At 28.9% G+C, this 25,315-nt stretch overlaps 1 protein-coding gene across 2 annotated transcripts in view; it reads left to right on the forward strand.

Moving 5' to 3' along the window:
- The first annotated feature begins 577 nt into the window (after positions 1-577).
- LOC107445240 (uncharacterized) overlaps positions 578-25,315 on the forward strand; it is a 297,517-nt gene continuing 272,779 nt past the window's right edge. The window contains exons 1-3 of one of the 2 annotated variants that reach the window (XR_001584230.3): positions 843-935; positions 1,084-1,129; positions 2,651-2,777. Coding sequence is in view for 1 of the 2 variants with exons in the window: in XM_071184549.2 (XP_071040650.2) it covers positions 879-935; positions 1,084-1,129 (103 nt within the window). In the remaining variant the exon portion in view is untranslated. Of the gene's footprint in view, positions 936-1,083; positions 1,130-2,650; positions 2,778-25,315 lie in introns of those variants that run through there. The other variant, XM_071184549.2, reaches the window with a different exon arrangement.

Here is a 25,315-nt window from a genome sequence, read left to right on the forward strand (position 1 = left end):
AAATTTCTAAGGATGAGAAGGACGTGTGTTTTAATTATTTCACAGTTCAAATAAAAGAATATTTCAATATAATTTGTTTAACATAAGCTGTGTGATATTACATTAGTAATTTAATCAATCATTTCTAGGTAACATTTAATCGTGCTCTATAGTAACTGCCCATAATATTAAAATGTTATTTATTAATTATATCTAAATATATTTCAAAATTGATAAGAACGGGTTTTTAAATTATTTCCCAGTTAAAATAAAAGAAGATTTAAGATAATCTGTTTAATATAAGCTGTGTTGTAATTTGATCTTACTTTAGTAATTTCAGCAATCCTTTGTATGAAACATTTAATCATGCTAAAGAATAATTACGTAACATATTAAAATGATCGTATAAACGTTGCGTATAATGTTATTAATATTATCCTTTTCGTAAGTAAAGCTAAATCGAAAGATCATTCATGAACTGCAAGTAAAGAAGACAATTGCCGCTGGATGCCGCTGTTAGCATAGTTTTGTCGGCGAAATCCAGAGGAAAAAAGGAAAATCCCCCTACAACATAGTTCCGATCTCCGCGAATCAACCCAGATGCCGCTTGAACGGCGATAGAGTAAAGTTGAGTTGGGTGCCGTCCTCTGTATTAATCACGAGAGAAGTTGCTCCTTAACAATAGCGATCATATATTCAAATTATTTACGAGTTATTTAGTGGCAACGGTAAATTTTTACCAAAAAAGATTATTTTCTTTATCGTTTGCGTTTTTTATTGGTGGATTTTTTTTAAATGTGCGTGAGGATTACAAATGGATAGTGAGGAACATCGGAAGTTTGTGAAAGAATTTTAATATCGTTTGGAATTTCGCTTAAAATTGCTAAAGACCGTTCGGCATGGCCGACCCGCAAACGGTCATAGAAGGAACATTGAAATACAGAGATAATAAGAAGGTAATATTTTATGAAAATAAAAATGTGAATAAATATTTGAAAAAATATATATATATATACTCACCAGAACCAAAATCAATTTAGTTTTGTTAAATATATTATTGTCCCCATAAAAAAGGGTTCTATTAAAAAATATTTTTCTTTGCAGTGGAAACCAAGGTGGTGCGTTATAAGGAAACTATCACCAGTGGCAGGTTAGAGTTTAATTCATTTTTGCTTAAATTGGTTTAAAATAATGTGCAGGTATTTATTAAATCTTCAATACTAAAAATGAATGCCGTGTTTTCTCCGAGATAGTTAGTTAATTTTAGTCAAAGCTTTTTACTTTAATTTCTTTAAAAAAAAATTCTGTCGTCTACTCAGTAGTTGAATAAACACTTTTATTATTTAATTATCAGTTTCTGTTTTAATTTATTTTAGAAATTTTTTATATTAAACTTTACTTTGCGAATTAACATTTAAAATTTATAAAAAAAACATATTTTTAAAGAAACTTGGCTATATCAAAAGAAAAAAAAACTATTTATTTTTACATATTTAACCAATGGGGATATATTAAGTTTTATTATGACTTCAAGAATTGTATTTTGTTTTTTTATCTTTTCACTTGATTTTTTTATTCAAGTTTGTAAAAAAAATTATTCATTTACATTTTATTCAAAAGAACAAATTTACCGTTTCTCAAATATTGGCAGAGTGTATTGTATACAACAAACATTATATAAAAGCTCATTTTTATTAACTAGTATTTAAAATTAGGTTGAACAGTTGTATTTTCAAAAATAAATGATAGTTACAATTATATATACAATATAATTAATATTTTTTTACATTAAAAAATAAAATAATAAGTTAGCCTGCCGTGTTCATTTGTTTGATAAATTTGTTTTCATTTGTTTGATAAATGACTTACTTTTATTATATATCACGAAAACGTCACTAAAACAAAAACAAGTTTAATTTTAATGATAGAAAAATTTATTATATATTGTTTGAATAATATTTATTTCAATTTACATTTCCTTTCTTGTAACTGATGCTTCATAATCAAGCTTGAATATTTATATATTTAAACCTACAATTGTTATGCATATTAAATTAAACTTTTTACAATTTATTTAGTACCGAATATTCCATTACTTAAAACATAAAAAGTTTCATAGCCTTAACAAATATATAACAAAATAAAATAGTCAGTAAATATTACAGCTGTACTTAAATTTGCATAAAATCTATTTATTTTAAGAAAATGAATAAAGACGGAATTCAAAAGAGTAAATAAATATGCAATTAGTCTTACACCTCTTTTTAATTCAGAAAATACTCTGATTTTGTTAAAATAAATGTTATTTTATTATTAAAAAAATCTCTTTGAAAAAGGAGAAAAAAATATTACAATGTTCAACGATGCAATTTCAAACGATGACTTTAATAAATTAAACTTTTTAAAATTGGTTTGCTACAAAATACCATAATTTAAATGGAAAAAAATATACTAATAAATAAAGCAGCATTTTATTGGTATGCATATTGCTTACATATTTTAATTTGCTTTTCTTTTTAGATTTTGCTAATTTCATGTTTTCTTTAACTCAATTAAAAGTTAAATTCTTAATTAATTCAATTTTGTTATTGTTTCATTTTCAAAAGTTACATTTTGATTTAATTATGATTTATTTTTATTTTTGAACTTGCATTATGTTTTAATTTTACAGAAATGTTGTTATTGAATTAGGATGAGACCAACGGATGAAATCATAATGAAATCTGCATCAATTAGCTCTTAAAAGTTCAAGATTATATTAAAGAAACTAAATAAAAGTCATTTTGTTTTTCCTTAAATATACTTGTTATATTTTTGTTTGTTTCTAATTGCTTCACTTTAATCAGTTGCAATTTGTTTTGTTATTTTGTATAAATTTTATTTCACATTATTTAAGTAGTTAAAAGAATTGCAGAAGAAGAAAAATATAATATAGTGAAAGAATATATAATTTATAAGATATAATTTTTGCTCAAAATTAAATACTATAAACATTTATGTCCTTTTTATATCTTTAGCAATTGGTAGTAAATTAATAACTAAAATGCTAATTTTTTGCTGAGAACTTTAGTAAAACATATAAATTTTAGATACGGTTTTTACATTCAATTTTAGGGAACGCAAATTGTATTGTTAAACACTATATTCTAAAAATTAGATTTTAATTGAATATTAATTATCATAATTCTGTTATTATTTCATAATACTGTATTTTAGTATTTTAAAGAGCTTCAGAATTCAAAAATTTTTCAAATAATAGAAATTTTTCAACTATCACAGTTACTCAACACTAGAGTTATTGTATTTAAACTAGTTTGAGAAAATTTTATCTATCGATAAGCAGCTGCATTGGCGTCGGTCAGCTTAATTGGCAAAGTTTCCCTCAAAATTGGTATTCTTAATATTCCGTGTTTTAATCATGCTTAATCGAGTATACGTTTCCATTTCGAAATTTTTTCACAATTTAAAGAACATGCTAAACTACAACTAAGCTGCAATAATTATTGTTGAAATGATTCAGCTCTTTATCTTAAATTAACTTTAAATTCCTCAATTAATTTCATTTTTAATGTCCATCTTATCTATCTTTTAATGACTTCTTATCAAGAAAATTAATCTATCAAAAAATTTGCTATTTGTTTAGCATAAAATAGAACCCATAATTTATGACAAACGTTAAGTGTGACTATCATAGATCTTAAAAGTTTGTAATTTCACCAAATATATGATTATTTCCATATATTTATTAATTTAAAAAATTAAAATTAATATTTTAAAACCGAAAAAATAACGTAAGCATCAGCATAGCTTTAAGATTCCAGTACACAGAAAAAGTATGTTAAAAAATGCCAGAATATGGTAGAATTTACCATGTTTCTCGCACTATAGCAGCACCAAAAAGTATGATAATTTTCACCGAAGGTCCTGGGTAATGACGTTTGATAAAATTAGTATTAAAATATTTTTTTATCATCCCGCTTGGTAATAAATCTTGTTTCTTAGGAATTTGTTTATGGATTCATTTACTTAGAATTTTTCTCAAAGCAGAAGACAATGGCTACTCTTTTCTATTTTTAAATAGTAATATCCACAAAAATTACTACTGTCGAACGTATCTAATAATTACATATAAACTTCGACGTTTGAAACGATAGTATTCTTGTTCTAAACTACTTATGGTATTTTGTCAGTCATTTAGTCATTGATTGCACATGTAATGTGCATATTATCGCTCGTAATATCGTAAAGTGTATATTATCGCTCGTAATATCGTAAAGAGTATATTATCGCTCGTAATATCGTAATGTTTAATGCGTGTTTTATCTCTCGTATCAGTTACATGCATTTTTTAGATATATTTTAGAAAGGTTATATATTAGGAAATTTCTTGGTTTCAGGTAAGGTAACTGCTTTATAGGGAACGGATTACACCTGATTAAGATGTTGACAGAGTGTTGTAATATATAATTTTTTTTTATCAGGAAGTTAAAAAAAAATTAAAAGTTCAATCTTGATAAATATATCGTTGCTATTATTTCTAAATATCTCCATTTATCAAAGATAGGATTTTTTCGTTCCCAGTATGCGGAAAAGTGATATACGTAATTAACAGTCATGCTCTATTAACTACAAATTTCTAATTGTGGAATATAAATTTGGACTAAAAAAATTAATCACTTAAATTAAATTCGTTGGCAGGGTTAATAAGGCAAAAAGCGAATTGAAAAAACAATTAAGTGCCATATATAAAATCAAAATATAAAATTAATAATATCAATAAGTTATTTGTTTACAGTACATTAAATGTTACATTATTATTATTATATAGAAAAATTTAATTTTTTAGTGATATAATTAGATTCAGAAAAATAATACTTTGTTTACTTTCATTCAAAAAAAGATTTACGGAGGCAGAGTCAGATATATAGTGACAAATTTATAAATGTCATGTTCGTGTTTATTTTTTTTTTTAATTTTAAATGCGTGGTTGTTTTATTAAGTTTTCTTACATAAATATCATCTTAGAAACAACTCATTTGTTTTTATAAGTATTACTTCATATAACAAAGAATAAATATACCGTTATTAAATAAATTTTTAAGAAAAATAACATTTATTTTTTGAAAGTATCAAAAATGATTAATTTTTCAGTCTCTAAATTGGTTTCATTAAATTAAAATTTTAGATTATGGTATTTAGACTATGAAAATAAATGTTTTGAATTTATTTTAAATGTAAATAATATATTAATACAACTCAGGAAAGTTTTGAATAAGGATTTTTGGCTGAACAAGTGCAAACTAATTGTGATTATCTTATAATTTAAGACTGATAAACTGTTTTCTTTTATAAATTTATCTATGTTTAAGTAATTTATTTCCTTCTCAAATTTTCTATTGATTATGCCGTGAATAAATGTTTTACTTTGCTGTAAAAGTACCGGCACTCAGTGTGCAAAATCCGTTTTTACTGCAGCATATTATGAAACAGAAAATCTGATGTGCCATAATAATTATCTTAAAATCCCTGAATGAATTGTATTAAATCAATATCTCTGCAAAAATTACGGTAAAATGTACTTTACGGATCTTACACCCCAAAGTACCAGAACTTTTTACCGTAATTTGATTCGGAATTTTTTTACAGTGTAAGAATTTTTATTCTAAAACTGTTTTTATTTAAATTGAAAGACTTCAAGTGAGAATTACACATATTGTTATGCAAAGTAATAAAGTTTTCTTATAATTAAAAGGAACTAAACTAGAAGCATTATTATCAAGAAGTTTGATGTCATTTGTGGACAAAAGGCTGTTTATTATTGCAAGCCCTTTAATCGTGATTTTGTTTTTAAAAAAAACCACAACCCTTTTTTTTAATATTTTACAATTTATATATGTTGTTAATATATTTATCGTGTTTCAAGACTCCTAAATAATAGCACATACAAATTTTCTTTTTCTTAGATTTTTTTTGTGAAATGGCAATAGTAGTATCGTTCTTTATCCTATTCTAGGCATTTTCTTCATGACAGCCTTATTTCTTTTAAATTAAGTATCTACAATGTAAAAATTTCTAGATCAAATTACGGTATATAAAGTACCTTAAACCAAAATTTTATCTGGAAATTTTTACTTTTATTTATTTTGAAGTGGATTGGATGTGCTACATATTTTGTATCTTATTAAACTGTAGGGGAGAGTGGGGTCAATTGTAACAGGTTACGATTGTAACACAGCAAAAATTTCGAGTGTCGGGTTCTAGATTTGGTTCCTAGGTGGCGCACAAGGTGTATTTAATAAATCTACATGTACACCCCTGATGGCAATCATTTTTATGTACTTTTGAAAGAGTTAGATCCCAAAAGATATTTTCACGCCACGCAAGTACTTTTTTTGGTATTAGAATATTATATTGTAACAAAGTAATTTTGTTTAAACAAATAAAAATTAGTAACCGAATATGTAAGTGGACACCTTAATTAACATTTCAATAAAAAAAAAGATTAGTTTTGCTAATTAACTAGCATTGTTTTTAACAAATGAAGCTGAAATGGCGTCTTGGGGACAATTGTAACAATAAGTAAAGGGACGATTGTAACAGCTGAAAATAAATAATCTTACGTTTACAAACCATTTATATTATGTTGCATGTGCATTATTTTATTTGTCACCTTTCACAGCATAAATTAAAATTTTTAACCCCTTAAAGTTAAAAGCTTAACCCTTTAGGTCTCTGCTCATTATTATTTTTACTCCTAAAATATCACTACTATTTTGATCAATAAAGAAATATATCACAACTATGATACTATGTATAATTAACTATGTTTTAGTTGAATTTATGAACTGTTACAATTGACCCCGTAAGTGGGGACAATTGTAACAAGTGCTCGACTGTCAAAAATTGTTAATAACTAATATAATAACATTTAAAATTAGGCATTTATTTTTTTTTCTAGTAGAGGATAGTCTACTTTACTCGTCTGTCAATTAATACTAATAATATATTGGTTTTTTTGTTAGTTAAAAATAGTTAAGTAAAAAATGTTACAATTGACCCCACTCTCCCCTACTATTTTGTCATCTAATAAATTTTACATAATTGCCTTTAGAGATTTTTTTTATTTATTACTTTTATCAAATGTTTGATATCAAAATTGTATGATATTGAATTAATTTGTTTTTATTTTTAACATTTCACGATGAGTACTGGTATTCACATTTAAGTTCATATTTCTATTCAATAGAGATTATAATATCTATGTTTTATGAAGTTAATATAAAAAGCTTTTAGAAAAGGTAGATGTGTGCTGAATTTATGTAGAAGTTGTTCGAAATGTTGAAATTCTTAAATTTAAATTCAAAATGAAAGTGAGTTAAAATAATAAATTCGATGCAGCTACAATTTAAAGGTACAAATTTAGATAATTTGAAAGAAATTGTTTTTCTGAAAATTTGCTCGAATTTCTCTTGATATCATCACTTTTCTATTTTCTTATTTCAATGCTTTTAATTAATCAATTAAACTACGCTTGCCGATGAGTGTGCATTTAGTATACAGTTATTACCTAAATAAAGTATTTATTTGTGTATAATCATATTGATCACAACTAAATAATTAATCTTCCTTTTGCTCTTTTCTATTTGTTGTTATGATATGGTCTTATACTTAAACAGTTTGATTATGTCAGAATCCATTCCCTGTTTTACTGTAAAGGCCGTAGTCTAGGATTTACCATAGCAGTTCAATAACTTCTAAGTATTACCCAGAAGGCTTGATGAAAGGTCGAAATGAAATCAAATTAAAGCATACTTCAGGCTTTTACCAAGCCTCTTTGAAGTACGCTTGCCGATGAGTATGCATTTAGTATATAGTTATTACCTAAATAAAGTATTTATTTGTGTATAATCACATTGATCACAGCTAAATAATTAATCTACCTTTTGCTCTTTTCTATTTGTTGTTATGATCTGGTCTTTTACTTAAACAGTTAGACTATGTCAGAATCCATTCCCTATGCTACTGTAAAGGCCGTAGTCTAGGCTTTACCATAGTAGTTCGATAACTCCGCAGTTTTACCCAGAAGGCTTGGTGAAAGGTGGAAATGAAATCATATTAAAGCATACTTCAGGCTTTTACCAAGCCTCTTTGGAGTACGCTTGCCGATGAGTATGCATTTAGTATACAGTTATTACCTAAATAAAGTATTTATTTGTGTATAATCACATTGATCACAACTAAATAAATAATCTTCCTTTTGCTCTTTTCTATTTGTTGTTATGATCTGGTATTTTACTTAAACAGTTAGACTATGTCAGAATGCATTCCCTATGCTACTGTAAAGGCCGTAGTCTAAGATTTACCATAGTAGTTCGATAACTCAGTAGTTTCAACCAGAAGGCTTGGTGAAAGGTCGAAATGAAATCATATTAAAACATACTTCAGGCTTTTACCAAGCCTCTTTGATGAAAGATAAGTTTTACTGGTAAAATATAGGATTTAACAGATTTAGGGATATTACTGTAACTTATTCATAATTATTTCAATAAAAATTGACGCTTCTTTCAGTTTTAACCATCAAATACTATAGTAGAAAAGTTTTCCTTTGAGCTTGAAATATTTCCAATGAGAATGTCCTCATCTTCCAAGAAGAGCATCTTCCTCATCATCAAATACTCCTCAGGAGAACTTTAAAGATTATAAGAAAGAGATGCACCAATGAACATCTTCCGCCTCCTTCCCCTAATTAGGCATCGATTTAGACGCCGGAAAGGAGGGACGGCGTCTAATTCTAACTACGGATTATTGATGGGCTCTAAGAGTTCCCATTGGAAGTTCAACTTATTGACAATTTCTGGATACCTAGCAAATCATGCCAATTTGTTCATTTGATTCGAGAGGATACACAAGCAACATAATAAATATAATTATGGAAAGATATATTAAGTTAATGCGTTTTTAATTTTATGAAGGAATTGTTCATTAAATGATGTTGTTTAACAATGCAGTGAAAATACCGAAACAAAAAATCATTCACATTTATTACATACTACTGGGGTTAAAAAGTATAAGGGCTGCTTTATTTCAAATTCATATATGCTAAATCTCGTCATATATACTTGTAATACGCTTTCATGAATTCTTTCAACGTTCGGAAACTGTCAGAAAGGTTTCTAAAATTGGAATAAAAAAATTTTTTTAATGACAGACGAGCCTCCCACCCATTAATATTAGGAATGGCAAATAGTATTAAGCATAGAACATGCATAAAATTTCGCTTTCGAAATAAAATATATACTTCAAAAGAATCTGAAATGATGAAAAAAGCTTTTAACGATGGCTTTTTTTAAATGAAAAGGAATAACTGAAAAGGAATAGTTTCAAAGCATACTTCGGACTTTTACCAAGACAATTTGGTAAAAAGTAGGATCTTTTATTGAAAAATTATAGATTGCATTTACAGGAAGAAATTAATCAAGAATGACTTTAAATGTGGAGAGAACATTCGTTAATCATTTTGGGTAAAAATATACTTGAGCGTGCCCCTTGGTGAAATTAGCGATTTATGTTTGGCGCCATTCCTGTATGCGCGGAATACCGTGGTAACAGGAATGGCGGCCGAAACATAATGATATTTCAACAAAACATTGCAAAATTTCAACAAAACATCGGCCAAAACTTTATAAAATTGTAATGAACCCAATGTAAGTAAAATTAATGAAACCAATGAAATGTATTTTGAATCGAAACAAAAATTAATGGAGCAAGCACAGAAAGAAAAGGAAAAAAACAACCCACTTCTTCAATAAGCTTGAATATTCTCAGATTTAGGTGCACAGAATTCTCTAATAGCAGTTAGATATTGTCTAACTTTATCATGATTGGAATCTGTGTACCTCCATCGCCACATAAATTCGGCGAAATACGCATCGAAATGGCGTCTGTGGTACCGGACTGGCGGTGGCATTTTCTTCTAAATACCTTTTTTATGACTGCCCACATACCTTCTATCTTATTGACCAGAAGCAAAAGCAACCTTACCAGCCGGTATCCAACGTAAAAGTAACGGACCTCTGAAATTACATATACCGTTGAACATTTAAAAATAACGCTAAAATCTAAACCAATCAGAATCACGATTGGGTTTCAACATCGCCCAGCTTGGCGACCAACCGCGATCACAACTTGGCGAGAATCAAGGTGCACCCTCAAATATAGTCTACCCATAGTTTTGTACCATGGTAACGAGCACCTCCTCATTAGGATCTTCTTAGGAAAAATTATAGATCGCAATTGCTTGAAGAAATTCACCAAGAATAGATTCAAATGTGGAAAGAACATTCATTAATCGTTTTGTACCATGATAACGCACCTCCTCACACTGCAGATCTTTTCCGCCAATTTTTAACAAAAGTTTAACAAATACTGTCCCGCATGCATCATGATACAGCACAAAGTTAGTTATTTATTTATCTGCGGCTATCTTTATGAGTTCATTCACTTGATAGATAAAACTCGCTGGGCACTCTGAGGGGCATACATAAAGTAATTTTTAGGAGATCAAGCTTGGAAAAAAAATTGCAGTATTAGAGTATTAACATTAGCTGCTGGTTCGAATCCCGCTCAGAGCATGGATGTTTCACTCTGTGTGTTGTTCTCTAATGTGTGATGTGTGAGTGCTGCCCGCCCTATAAGCGGATATCTGTGGCAGTGTGTCGTGGATAATGCTGCTCGCCTCCATAACTTAAATTCACAGGTGCCCACTGGGTAACGCTAAATGAGTAATACTTCCGGCATCTTCCTAGCCGAAGGACGTAAAAGTTCTGAGCCTGCCATTAGAATAAAAAAGTATTAACTTTAGAGTATTAACGTTCATCATTGGAGAAGAAATTAATTTTCAATAAATTGATACGTTTTGTTTTATGACACCGTTCCAAGTACTTTTTTGTTTTGTTCAGAGTAGTATATTGAGATTTTAAAAAATTGTACAGCATGAAAATATTATTGTAATGGTTACAGAATGGATAAAAGAACACCATTATGACACGGTGTTGTAATTTCCAAAGACTAATAATTCTTATAGGAAAGAAGAATTCTAAGTTTGGACATGCTAAAGCTGAAGTTGTCTGCTGCCTAATTTAAATTATTAAAATATTAAAAGTGTAAAACGCTTTATTTTATTTATTCTTTTACGTTCGTGTAACTGTCTTTCTATTTAAGGAATTAGGGGGTGTTGAGGTATAACTACGGAGCCTTTTTAAGAAGTCTTTTGATTTTTAAATCTTTTTAAGCTTTTAGGTATCTCGTCATAACTAATTTTTCCCTAATCAAGAAAATGCCCTCTTTCAGCATTCATATTAGTATTAGTGTCCACAAAATGTCCTCTCGTTCTTTACTGCTCTACGAGTTTGTAATTTAGTTTCCCCTTTACCATGTAACGTTTTCGTGATAGTAAAGTTATTTTCATAACTTTCCGTCAGGTGGCGCAACAAGCAGACGTATCTTGCAGTCTTATATCTACCCCTAGACACATTAGTTTTATAAATAAGGTTGGAGCTGTTCAAAGTTCAGTGGATAGTTAAAAACATCATTAGGGGCCCTGTGTCTTGTTAGATTGTAGACTAACAAACTAAGAAAGATATTTCAAGCAATTAAAATAAATAAAACATTAGTATAAATTTTAAAACCGTAAGTTACAAAACTGCCAATTTATCCTTTTGAATAATTTCAACTGGTTGAATTGATAGTGATCTTAAATAAATTTGAATAATATCATAATCATAATATTTTAAACACGGTAAACGTATTCAATAAAAAAATTAAAACAGCATTAATTTTAAAATTTGAAAATATTACATTTTTGCTTAAACAACAAAATTTTGTACAACATTTTTATAATAATGGCTTTGCAAGTGGTTTTTATAAATAGTTCATAGCAATTTAAAACGATTTCTAGTAAGTGCTTGTGATAATAATATCGGTAAATATTTAGTTAAAACATGCCAAACATAAGATGAAAAGTGTTAAAGGCATTGGAAAAATAATTAGAAATCCATTATTAACAAAATATTTCATTAATTTTTAAATGCAATTCCTTTTTGAAAAGTTGTTATTTTTCAACAAAAAAGTTTATTTGATTATATAAAATATTTGCTACACAATAGATTTGTGTGAAATTAAAAAGACCATTATGATGGAAAAAGAAACGTTTCATTAATTGCAAAAAAATATAATAAAAGTCAGTCTTCTTTTGCGCATTCTTCTACTCTATATTCATTTCAATAAATATACTTGAAAACACTCTCGTCTGTTTCTTTTCAAATGCAAGAGCTGTTTCTTTTTAGCGACAGATACTCGTTATTTTTATTTCAATGAAAAGGATGGCATCATTCGCCGAACAATATCGAAATAAAACGAACATCGATGAAGAAAAAAAAAATCTCCTCATTCTGCAAACGATATTATAAAATTCTACACTGAATGGTCTTACAAAAGCAAATTATTCACATCTCAAACTGAAGTGAAATGACTTTGATTAAAATAAGAAAGGATAAGAGGAGGCAGGTATTTTCTGGCTGCGCATCTGAGAAATTTATTTACAAAGAACGGCTGCAGTGAATTCTAAATTATCAAAAGTTTAATTAAACTGCAATAACTGGAAGGTTCGATTTTACATCTGAATGTTATTAATTTTATTTTCTCTCTTTATGTTTTATTTTCCCCAAGGATTTTTTACTCGTGTTTTCCCCCCACACAGGGTGACTTTTTTCAAATATTTTCTTTAAGCTTTTTCTCTTTATTCAGTGGTTTCCCAGCTGAAATTTATTAAAAGAAGTTTAAATAAAATACATTTCCAGTAATGCACCATGTATGCCTTCAAATGAATAGTTCTTTAATTAATTTTTCTGGAGTTTTTTTCAAACCAGACAGCTTGCAATTGATACGGTCTCTTATAAAATCATGAAAATTGAATTTAAATTCTCTTATTAAATTTATGATGATTAAATGAGAATAAAATCATTCTTTTTTTTTATTAAGGCGAACTTTTTAAATCACCTTTTTTATTCAAATGGTTTAGTTATAATAATTTCAATGTTATTTTTGTTTTCGATTAATAATAATTTTAATGTCACTCGTGTAGTTTAGACAAAATAATTTTTAAGTAATTTATGTTGGTTAACATTAATATTTTTCTTTACAACAAAAGAATTTGTAGCTGAATTTTTCTGTTATAAAAACGATTAAATTAAACTTGAATCCTTTTTATTCAATTTATGAGGATTATCTGGTCTTATTATAAAATTACTAAATTTTACCACATTTACTTCCAATAGCATGGTAATAATTTTATTATTAGTTTTAACAAAAAATCATTATCGAAGTGCTTTGGTAAAAATTACCGTGATTTTTGGTGTTCTCCCAGAAGTCGTACCATATTCTGGTATTTTTCACTGCACTTTTTGTCTCTGTGCAAAGTTTAGTAAAACAAAACTGAATGATTATTTTTTAACGTAATAAAGAGATTTACCCGAAACATACATTCGTTATACCAGTTACTTAATACCAAATCTCTGCAAAAAATACTTATAAATGAAATTTATCTAGAAAATAATTTTTTCACGAAATAAAAATGCAGATTTGCAATAAAGAACGAAATTCATCATTCTCTTACAAATATAGACCCAACTTAAGTAAAGAAAAGAACAGACTTCTAATCTTTGACAAATAATATATTTCTGATATTCCTTACAAAAATAATTTAAAGATAGGACAATATTGACATAATGGTTTTGAAAGAAATTAAAAATGGCTTCGAGCGCTCAGTTTTTTATTAAGAAGAAAGCTTCTTTATGTATATTATCATCATTTTAAAAGCAATTTTTCTGAAACTTACAATAATTTCTGAGTTCAAATTAAAAGAAGTGTTTTTATTTCAATCTTGGAATAGAAGACAATAAATGTAAAAGCTTAAAAGTTTATATATTTTTGTTGGAAGACTTTTTTTAAGTCTAAAATTGTAACCACGTGTAATAATGATTTTTCTTTTTATTCTTTAAAGAACTACAAGACAAATATTCTTTTGTCAATAATTATATAAAGTGACTATGAAGTATGAAAGTTTGCTTAAACTTATGTTGAACTTAATTTAATTGAACTTCTTTTAAACCAAGATGTTCTTATAAAAAACAATGAAAGAATTTTTTTTAAAAAAGCTATTTTAAAAAGCTCTTTGATAACTCATTTGGTTCGAAAGGGATTTTAAGAGAAATAATTTAACAAAACTTTATTTATGCAACTTGATTTTTCTCATATTTTTAGCAACCATGTCCTTTCTAAAACTACTATGCACTATAAAAAATTTAAGGATCAAATTTTGGTATAAAGTATTGGTATTGTTTGAACATCATTTGTAAAATTCATTTTTACCGTAAAATATTATACCGTAATTATTACAGTAACATTTATTTAATTAGAGAAATTCATTGATTTCAATGTAATTATCCGTCTGAATATTACGGTATATCAGATTTTTTGTTCCGTAGTGTAACGTATCAAGTTATATGAATAACAGTTCTGTTTCTTATAAAACTTTTATTCACAAACAACACACACAATAACAAATAAAGTACCCGTAACGAGATAGTTAAATATTATAAAGCAACTAGAAAAACCCGCAACGGGTTATATGAAAGCTCAAATTCCAAAGCGAAACTAATATCTAAACAAACCAACAACTTCTGTTGTTCTACAAAAAGTCTTATAATTTTATCGTCTGCTTTTATTTCATTGTTTATCTCGTTATGTATTTAGCTTATTTTATTCATGCTTTTGCTAGCCGGTTATTTTTAAATACTTTTACTTTTATTCATGCTTGTGCTAGCCAATTATTTTTTTTAATATTTTTAGACTTTATAGTAGCATATTCCGGTTAAAATTACCGGCATCCTGAGTGTCAGTACATTTTACCATAATTTTGTCAGGAGTTTTTTACAATGTTAAACTAGAACAAACTTTATATTGACAGAAAATCCGAGCACAGTAGTTATTGCCACGTTAAATGTCAGGGAGGGAGGCGTAAAAATTATTGTCGTGCCTACTACCATTGCTTGCCTCAAAGGACCTTCATTCTTTTGATCCTTAGGATCCTCAGATCTTTCTTTTATGCGATCACTTTGATCTTTCGAAATTGGATATTTCAGCAGGGTCACCTTGAGATTGCCCTTTCTGTTCTACAAACAACAATTAAGTTTATGTTACAAAATGTGCCAAATGTAATTGTTTCACGAGTTTCACATAAAAAGTAATACTTTTCAGCTAGTGTAAACTGTGACTATACCATTTGCATGCAAACGTGAGAGTTAAATGTCAAACATTATGTTTATTTATTTAGACCTGGATTATAAGTAACAGTGAAGCTTTGGAGAGTTGGGTTTTGCAAGCAGTATCTCACGTTGAAAATAATATTAGAAGCGTCATACAGAAACTACTTATCCTAAAAGCAACTATTATACTAGTACACAGTACTTAAATGAGTTTATTCTATTTCCTGTCATTATATTTCAGATAAGAAAAAAATTATTAACCTGTGCGCAAAAAAAATAAACGGATCATCCTGAATAACTTTTAATCAAGTTAAAAATTGGAAAAAAAAATGAATGAAACCGGTCGAATAGTTACCGAGAATTTCAAAAATATAACTCTTTTTTAAAATTTTATTATTCAGGAACTATTCGACCGTCTTTTCTCAAAGTTTTTATTTTGCCACGTAAAATTACATTCATTAAAATTATTTAAAAATTGTGTGAATTTCAATAAAAAATTTTCTCGACTATTGCAAAATTAAATAACAAAAAGCGAATTTTTTAAATGTGTGCAAAAAATTTTTGAATTCAAATAAAAAGTTTTGAAAACTAGGTGAAGCTTGCAAAATATAAAGCTAACGTTAAAGGAACTAAATTTCGTACCTGTCTCTTGACCAAACTATTAGGATCATATTTCTCAGATTGCTGCTAGCTCCATGTATTTTGGAGGTCAGAAATCTGAATCTGTCGAAAAAAAGGTATGTACGGAGGAAGCAAGTGTAGTGCTTGATTTCGTAGCGTAAAATGTCGTCTGCGCAATTTTAATAGCATATTTGAGTTCGACCTCTCTCAAAATATTAAGATTTATTCCAAGACCTTGAAGATCCGATTTTTAGTCAAATATAATTCAAAGCGGTCCTTTTTTGCGTACTGTACATTAAAATTGACTATCTAAGCAATATTTACATAAGAAACTGAAAGTACTGAATGATCAAAAAAAGTAAATTTCTAACAAAGTATATTGATTATGTTTGGAAACAAAACACTTCATTTGGCGAAAAAGTATTAAATTTGTCAAAAGAAATTGAAAAAAGCTACTATTAAATAAGAATAGATTTCCTAAGGGGCAGATCTAGTAAAATAATTTAATAAAATTGCTTTTCAAAAATGTATGAATTTGGATTTGAATAAAACTTTTTTCTCAGAAGGGGCTGTTAATTTTTTAGCATAAATAATGCAGCATCATTAATGCTAAAGAATTTTTTTATTATAACAATTTAGAAAACTTAAGCAAAATCTTAACTATTTACAAATTTATTTGTCAAACATTTTTAAAAATGTTCAAATAAATCAGCGTACAATTTAATTATAATATAGCTCATGATTTTAATGATTTATGAATTCTAAGCATATGCAGCTTATACTTTTTTTCCTACTACATTGCTAGTGAGAGCAAATAAATACCTTTAAGAATAATCGAAACTTTAATGTCTTTATACCTCTTAATAGTCTCAATATGTATCATTCAAACAAAATGTCAAAAACTTGCGAAAAACAAATTTCTTCTCATAAATTTCCTCCCCCTCTACATCCTCTTTCTTTTTAACCTCATATTTTCATTTCGTGTTATTCATCTCTCAAAGAAGCCAAAACCCTGAAACTAAGGAGAAAATATATATTTAAGAGATTAAAACACAAGAAAAATAAAGAAAAACTTAATGTTTGAAATTTCCCTTTGTTCCATGGCTTAGCACGTGATATCGTCATTACGTCGCACAATGGCCGGAAGCGACATCTAGCGGCATTTTCCACCTAAGTAAAAAAACCAATACTTCTAAAAAAGAATGGAATTCCTTTACTAATGATGTACACGCGTTTTTACTTTTACCCCACCTTCTAGCTAAGCATAGTTTCGATGTATTGCTGGCATCAGGGAAATTTCCGCTTTTGATTTGCTCTCTTCCAAAAACAAGATCAAAGAAAGTAGTTTTATTTACCTTTTTACGTCCGCTTTTTAAGTTTTAAGAACGATATACTGAGGTAATTAGACTAAACCAACGATAAAATACGGGAAAACTTTCTCCACAAACAAGTAGATATTTCTTTTAAGAGGCTGAAACTTTGGAAATCAAGAGAAATTGGCATTCGGTTTTGTCCATCAAAAATAATCAGAAAAAAAACTTCATTCTTGCGTATTTATTTTTGTAATGACTTTTAACGTATCTTTTTGTTGGTCATATTGGTATTTTTTTATATTCATGAAATGCAAATCACAAGATGTAGTGAGGCTTGAAAAATCAAGTTGAATTTCATACGTAATTAAGCATTTGTTTTGTGCACTCAAAACTGACGTGGAGCATTAAATTTGATAATGGTATATAAATAATTAATTATTTGGATACTATTTTCAAATAATTGATTATTTGGATTCTATTGTCAAATTTTTGTATCGTATCGTGCTCTTCGACTCCCTCACCATCGAATCGTCACCTTATCACCTCAAATCACCCCTTCGAACCATTAAGATTGAGTTCTAGAAAGTGAAAAATTGATCATTAGATCAAAAGTTAATCACTGTAGTCCACTTTTTTACTTTTTTAAGAAAAAATTTATTCACTGCACTAGCATAAGGATTAAGTGAACAATCTATTTTGTCGTTAATGTATTAAGTGGAATTGAATTTGTCAAAATGATTAGCTACCTAATTATTTTATGATTTTCTTATAAGATCCAAATACGCTTAAAAATATTATTTGAAAAAGTTCTTTTGCTAACTAAATGTGAGCATGATCATGCAAAGTATTTGTTAAAACATGTGTAAAAAAATATCAATGTGAATTTGAATTTTAACGTAAATGTTCAGGAAAATGCTAATGCAAAATTAGCTTAAAAATTTAGCAATTATTTATTCATATATGATCCTAATAATTATAAATAACTAACGCCTTTTTGGTTGCATATTTAAACATTTAGAAACATATTATAGCAATTAAAAATGGTCCACTTCATTTTGTCTATGTTCTTAAAATATATTTAAAAGTAAATTAGAATTTAGTTCAAAATTTTCTGTTTCTAAGGAAATGTTTGTCGATGTTTAATTATTCGAGCAATGGAGTGCCTGCGAAAGTTTGAATTTAATTAAGAACTGTAATTGGTTTAAATGTGATTTTGTATTCAAAGAAGATAGTTAGTGTAGTACTTGAAATGACAACCCTGTTTTCAGGAATTTCCAGCTATGCACATATTTGAAATCAGATTTTCTCTTCAGCTAATATTTAATCTAGAGAACGCTGAAATTATTCTACTTCAATTTCTAGAAACACTCGAATACCTCGTTTTATAAATATAATGAGCTAGCGAAAATATAAATGAAATGAAATTAAAATTTATTTAACTTTGTAATAAGTTTATACATTTGCTTTTTTCCAATGTCTTAAAGAATTAATGTGTCAATACCATAAAATCTAAAATAATAAAAGTAATTTTCAAAAACTAAATTTTGAAAATTATGCTCCACTTAATGTTACCCCTTTAGCCGATTTTCAACTCAGATGCGGTCGTAAAATTTTATTTAAATGCGGATCTTATAAACAATTTTAAACGCAATACTATTTTTATAAAAACTATAATGAATTATCCGAAATACATCATTCTATTAAATTGTATATCAAAAAAAAAGTATGAGCAAGTTTACTTCACATTTAAATTTATAGCTTTTTGGATGGTTGTTAAACTAAACATTTTATCATTGTGATATATGAAATAATTTTAAGAAATTTTTTAAATACAAAAAACTGTTTTAAAATTGCTGAATGAAGTTTTCATATTTCCAGACTAAAATCTTTGCATATTATGAAAAAAAAAGTTAGTTCACAGGAATCTAGGTGCTAAGATTTGCTAAATTTCAGACTAAAAATTATTTTGGGGTTTTAAATTAGCTCAATTTAAGTAAGGTTAGCTAGAATGATAAGAAAAGATTTTATTTTGAAATTTTGTGTATGTTTTAAAGTAAAATTATCTTTGTATATGTGAACTTTAAGCAAGTTTGATTAAAATATTTATTACCTGATGATTAAAATATTTATTACCTGTTCCGTGTTCGTCTTGTTCCGTGTTATTGATGTAACAATTTTAAAATTATTTGTTGTAAAATAAAAAAGGAGGTGCCAAAATCAGTAATTTAAGTGATTTGTTAAACTTCTATTACAGTTCTCGTTAAACTGAAAATGCTTTTAGCAATTCCAAATTTTTTCAATGCCATAAATATTGCACAATCGGATCTGCTTTCGTATTTTCGAATTTTTATCAGTTTGAAGAAGCGTAAGTTGGAAATAATTATTACTCCACAAGCAATTTATAATAGTCCTGTTACTCATAAAAAAAATTACATTATCTACTATTAATTTGTCTCCTTTACTAATACTGTATGATTAAGCCTTTGTCAAAATAATTATCAACATTTTATGACCAATAAAGTTTGCTTATCTCTAAATAGCTGAACATCCAATCTTCAAGGGGTGAATAAAAAAAGAAAATAACACTTTTGTTGCATTTATACAGTTTTTGCAACCGAAAGTTTTTTGTTCAATTTATACAAATACTTGATATTGCCTACTTCGGGTGTGAGGATTTTGAATCTGAAGTTAGTGTTGCTTCTAAAGCTACAGATTTCTTCTTAAAATAATATTTTTAATGCATTTTTTGTTGAATTATACGAGTTCTTACTTAACTCGCGAGAATACACGTTCTATTTTACTACGCGAAAACGCATGTCAGGCCTAACACTTGTTTTTATGTAATGACATTTTCTGCTGATATAGAAAACTTTCAAAACTGGGTTAATGGTCTGCAGATTGCTTCTCAAACCATCTTTTTGTGCCGTAACGAATTAAGTATGAATGTTGAAATATATAAATTAACTGGTTTTCTCAAATTAATCCTAAGCAATTAAATGACATATTCTTGGAAAATAAATAAACTAGAGGAGGTAAGCAGTTTTAAGTATCTGGGAAGTATAATTAACAACGTAGGAGGAACTGATGGAAATTTAATAAATAGTTTAAACAAATTCCGATGTAGTTACGCTATTCTCAATAAATTCTGGAAAAACAAAAACATGACAAATTCAACAAAAAGTTAGAATTGTCTATACTAATGTTAAATTTATAATACTATATATGTATCTGAGCATGGCACTTCAATAAAAATACCATAAAGAAAACTTCATTTATTAAAAGCTGTTTAAAATTAAACTTGCGTATGAAGTGGTTAAATAAAATGCGTAATGCAGAAATCCTTAGAAAAGCAAAACAGAAACTGATTGATCTGGAAATTAAAAAAACGTAAATGAAAAGGAATTGGTCATGCTCTACGTAAATCTGAAAAATTTAAGGTAAAATAAATTCCTGATTGGGACCCTGAGGGCAATAGAAAAAGAGGAAGACCTAAAAATACTTGGCGCAGGGCGATTGTAAACGAATTTGAAACAATAGGAAACTTCATGAAGAGAGGCAAAATGTCTGGCCACTAATCGTGTGAGATGGATATCCAATATAGAAGCCCTATGAGCCGCGGTGGCTCAGGGGATAGAGCGTCCGCCTTCCAATGAGGCGAATCGGGTTCGAATCCCAGTCAATACGAATTCCTCATCCGGCTTGCTTGCACCGACCGCATTGCTGACGCGAAATATCCTCAGTGGTAGACGGATCATGGGTTAGAGTCCCCTTACAGTCAGGCTGACCGTGGGAGGTTCTCACTGTCTTCCTCTTCATGTAACGCAAATGCTGGTTAGTTCCATCAAATCAATTTTTATTCCATCAAATCAATTTTTATCATCAATTTTTATTTATTTTTCATTTATTTATTATATTATAAGCTGTAAAAATTTTAGAACTTAATTGCAAAAATCTCTTTTTAATATATTAAGAATTTTCAATCCCATAAGACTAAAATCTTTACACTTTTCAATACACGATCACTAAAATAATTAACACTGCATACATCTTTTAAATGTTAATCGCATCCAATTTCTGCTTATACTAACACTGTTTATTCAGCAGTTCAGCGCAAGAAAGTGCAACAGAGTCATCGTTTACTTAAAGGATATCTTTCTTTTTCTTTATTCAGACGCACTGTATATAACGTTGCCTTCTTAAGATTCCTTTCTTCCATTGTAAGAGACCGCGCCTTTCCACTTAAACGAAGATCTTCTTTGAAACAATGGCTGATTTAGAATACACTGTTCTTTAATTTCAATTAAAGGTTTCGGTCCGAAGGAGAGGTATTTTTCCGAAAATTTATCCCGCTCATTCTTTCGTTCTCTGTGAGAGGCTCTTTCAATCCATTCTCTCTCTCTCTCTGTCTTTCTGGTCGAGAGGGGTTTCTTTTTTGAATCTTTTGCTCTCTGCACACTGACGTCGTTTGAGACGTCTCACAATGTCCTTTCCCTTTGCTTTTATGAAACTTTAAATAGCGTAAGACAATTGAGCGTGACGATGCTTGATATCGGTTATGATTATTTAATTCCAAGAACTACAGATTTAATTGATTTTCGATTGCCTGTTACGTTATTAAAATAAATTAATACTGATTTATCTACCTTTACAATGATAACAAAAGAAACAAATGTAATATAAATATTAAATTACAAACAAAAATCAGAAATATGGTAAAAATCTCAATAAATTCACTTACAATAAATCATAAATATTTCAAATGGGATTCAAGACTTAGAAATTGTTTTCCTTTAAAGCATTAAAACACGTCTAACTTATAAGGATAGATAACATCATCGATATAACATCATCGATGTAACCATAAATCGTTTCTGACTCAGTAAAATAAATAATTTTATTTAGTTATTATTACGAAGCACGTAATGCATAAATATCATCAGTTAAAAGACCCGTGTGTTCCATAGTGGACTGATCATTAAGGAATGGTTTCCAGTAGATCACCAATGTTACACATCATTGGCAACAGTCAGTGAGTGTGTGACTACTTTGACCAACCTGTGAAAAGACCAAAGATGGGCAATATGTGTCCTTATATTTCTTTGTTAATATTTGTTTCTGTTATGAACTTCAGAAGCAAACTTAAAAAAATAAAGGTAATTACTTTCTTAAGGATTGTACTGAATCTAGGCATATAAATTGGTCAAAAATTTAGTGCAATGATGTATTTAACTTAATGTTTTCTAAAAACAGAGATATAGTTATGTACAGTAAAACGACTATACTTCGAAAATAAATACAGTTCTACTTTATGTTTTAATTTAAAATTTAACATTGAACTTTTTTAAATGGTACAAATGTCAGAAATCCAGCTAAAAATATCTAGAGAGTATTTAATGCAACACTAACGGACATTTTGCGTTATGACAGACCGAAAAAGAGAATTATGTTTATTTATTGCTTTAAAAACTGTAAAATCTTTAAATGTAGAGAAAAATATCTATCGTGGAATCGAAACTAGATACGTAAATTATTAAGCCATAACTCCTTAAAAAATTAGAACAAATCGAAAATATGACAAATTTATCGTTAGGTTGTCCTTAAAACACACTTATCTCATTATCCCTTAATCATTTTTTTAAAATGGTTTTTACGTTCAGTACGCAAAAAAGTGCTCTAAGTATGAATAATGTTTGATTTAATTATCGGAGTTTCCTGAAATAGAACTCAATCAATCTCAAAATGATCAAAATTACAAGACAAGAGAAAAGAACAAAGAAAATCGGTATTTAATGTGCAAGCTATGTTGACCGATGAGAGCCTGTACACGTCATGGCAATGAACCAGACAGATTCTGAAAGCAATCTTGGAGAATGGCATTTCATATGGCTTCGAACTAACCCAAACTTCAGTCTTACTGTGTGCCCCATCAGCTCTACGAGCGAGACGCTAACTCATAAAATTTCAGACATTCTCAATGGGAGGCCTATCGGAGAAATAAGCGGGTCATGGAAGAAGCAGTACTTGCTGTTCGCTAAAGAAGGCTTGTACTGTCTTAGAAACATGTGCACTGGAAACACATTATCTTGCTGAAATACTGCACCCAGCGTAGAAAATGGAGAGGGATCCCCATCTCCACGATGTCTCTTATGTCACGATCACTGTTGGGGTTGCTCGCTATTCCAATAAGATGGGATCGAAATTTATTCTCAATAGCTCTCCACAGCATAAGGCCAGGCGTTTGTGCGGTATGATGCTCGATAATACTCTGTGGGAGCAAACGTTTTCTTCTGTGACGTTTGACGCGTACTTTTACATCATTGCACTGAAAATTGTAGCAAAATTCCTCGGAGAAAACAGCTTGTTGCCGCTGACCAAGCCATTTACAGAGTTGCTGAGCCCATTGAAGTTAGAAGAATCGGCGACTCAGAGACAGAGGAAAACTCTGCTCAGGAAAATCCTTTCAGCAATTGATTCTGCAAAAATGGTGATGAACCGTCAAAATACACAACAAAACACTTGCAGCCGTGCTGCAACGTTTTTCTAACCCACTAGAGGATGCTACACGTTCAGTCACAGTCTTGCGAATGAGGAGTCTATCGTCCAGAAGCAATGTGCTATTTCATGCTCCAATGCCATGTTTTCGTCTTGTTTGTTTCTTCTGTGTTCATTTTTCCCAAACACGCATTGCTGTTGGAACATTAAACAGCGTACGGGCTGCGATTTCTCGAAACAAAAATCTACCATCTCACATATTGACGATGCGGAATCGTACGAACTCCATCAGTTGTTAATATGGAGCTGACAGCTCATGAGGAGGCATATTGACCACAAATTAAACGTTTACCACACAGAGAAGACTATAAACTGATTTTAACTGATCTTTACAACATTTTATATGCATGAAACAAGCGGCTGATAAGAAATATGATCTCATTCCACGCCTGCGCAATCGCTTTATATTTCTAATCATTTGCCCATCCAACCTCCTTTTGAGAACGATTTTTACAAACATGAGCGTACATTACTCTGAACAAATATACATCTTATTGTCGGTTTTGGATTCTTGGCTCTCAAAATATAATTACGGGGGTACCCACAGTCTAGAAAAAATTGTCTCTATATAGGCAGGACAGCGGTTAAGAGTTTAAACCCCTTAATGCAATCTCCATTATTGCGTATTTCAGAGAATAAAATCTTTAAATGTCCATTGCCATATTTGCCTAAATTGAGCTAGATGATGCAACCTAAATACAGCAGATTTTAGTTTCTGCGGTTTGAAATTCGACAAAGCTTATTAATATGTTTATTCAGAGAAAGTACCTTTTGTGTCTGATTTCGTTGTTAATAATATCGACTGCATTAATTAATTAGCAAATTTATGTCTAGACTCTCAAACTATTAGATGAGTACCAGTAAGCAAAAATCTAATAATTCGAAAGAATATCTTTCAGAGTTTTTGCTTTTTATTTTAGTTATTTATTTACACCATCTAATAGCATTTCCCTTCTATATTGCATTATTTATGAAATAAAAATTTTAACCAAATTTTTGACCGATAAGAGGTGATGAATTATTATTATTTATAAATTAATTTTACTATGTGTAAAAACTTTATCAAAACTAATACTTTAATTTCTTCAAAAGTAATTTGCGAACAACCAGAAAATATGATTACAACATTAACATAATCTTTCCTAACTGCCTAATACTTTAACGAACGATAATCTTTTGCGCGCTACTACGATACCGTTCTTAAATACTTAAATGAGGACTTTAATGAAACTTTAAACGCAGTTTAGGAAGTGTGTAATCAAGTTTAAAATGAAAAGGTTAAAATTTGTGTGCCATTTGCTCAACATTCCGTTTGTAAGCTTTATAATTTAAATTAAACGGCTAGCTTTGAGTTGATTTCTCTAGCGCACGAATTAAATTATTCTACTTGAAATATTTCTGAATTTACAAATGTTTATTGCAACCGTTTTCGCTTTTAAAAAATTTTATGTCGCTTTTAAAAAATTTTACGCTTTTAAATAATTTTATTATTTGGGGATATATTTTGCTCAAACTTGGCATTCACAA

Source organism: Parasteatoda tepidariorum, chromosome 10 (genome assembly GCF_982258835.1).
Source record: "Parasteatoda tepidariorum strain Cologne lab strain chromosome 10, Ptep-v5.0, whole genome shotgun sequence".
Classification (NCBI taxonomy): Eukaryota; Metazoa; Arthropoda; class Arachnida; order Araneae; family Theridiidae; genus Parasteatoda; species Parasteatoda tepidariorum.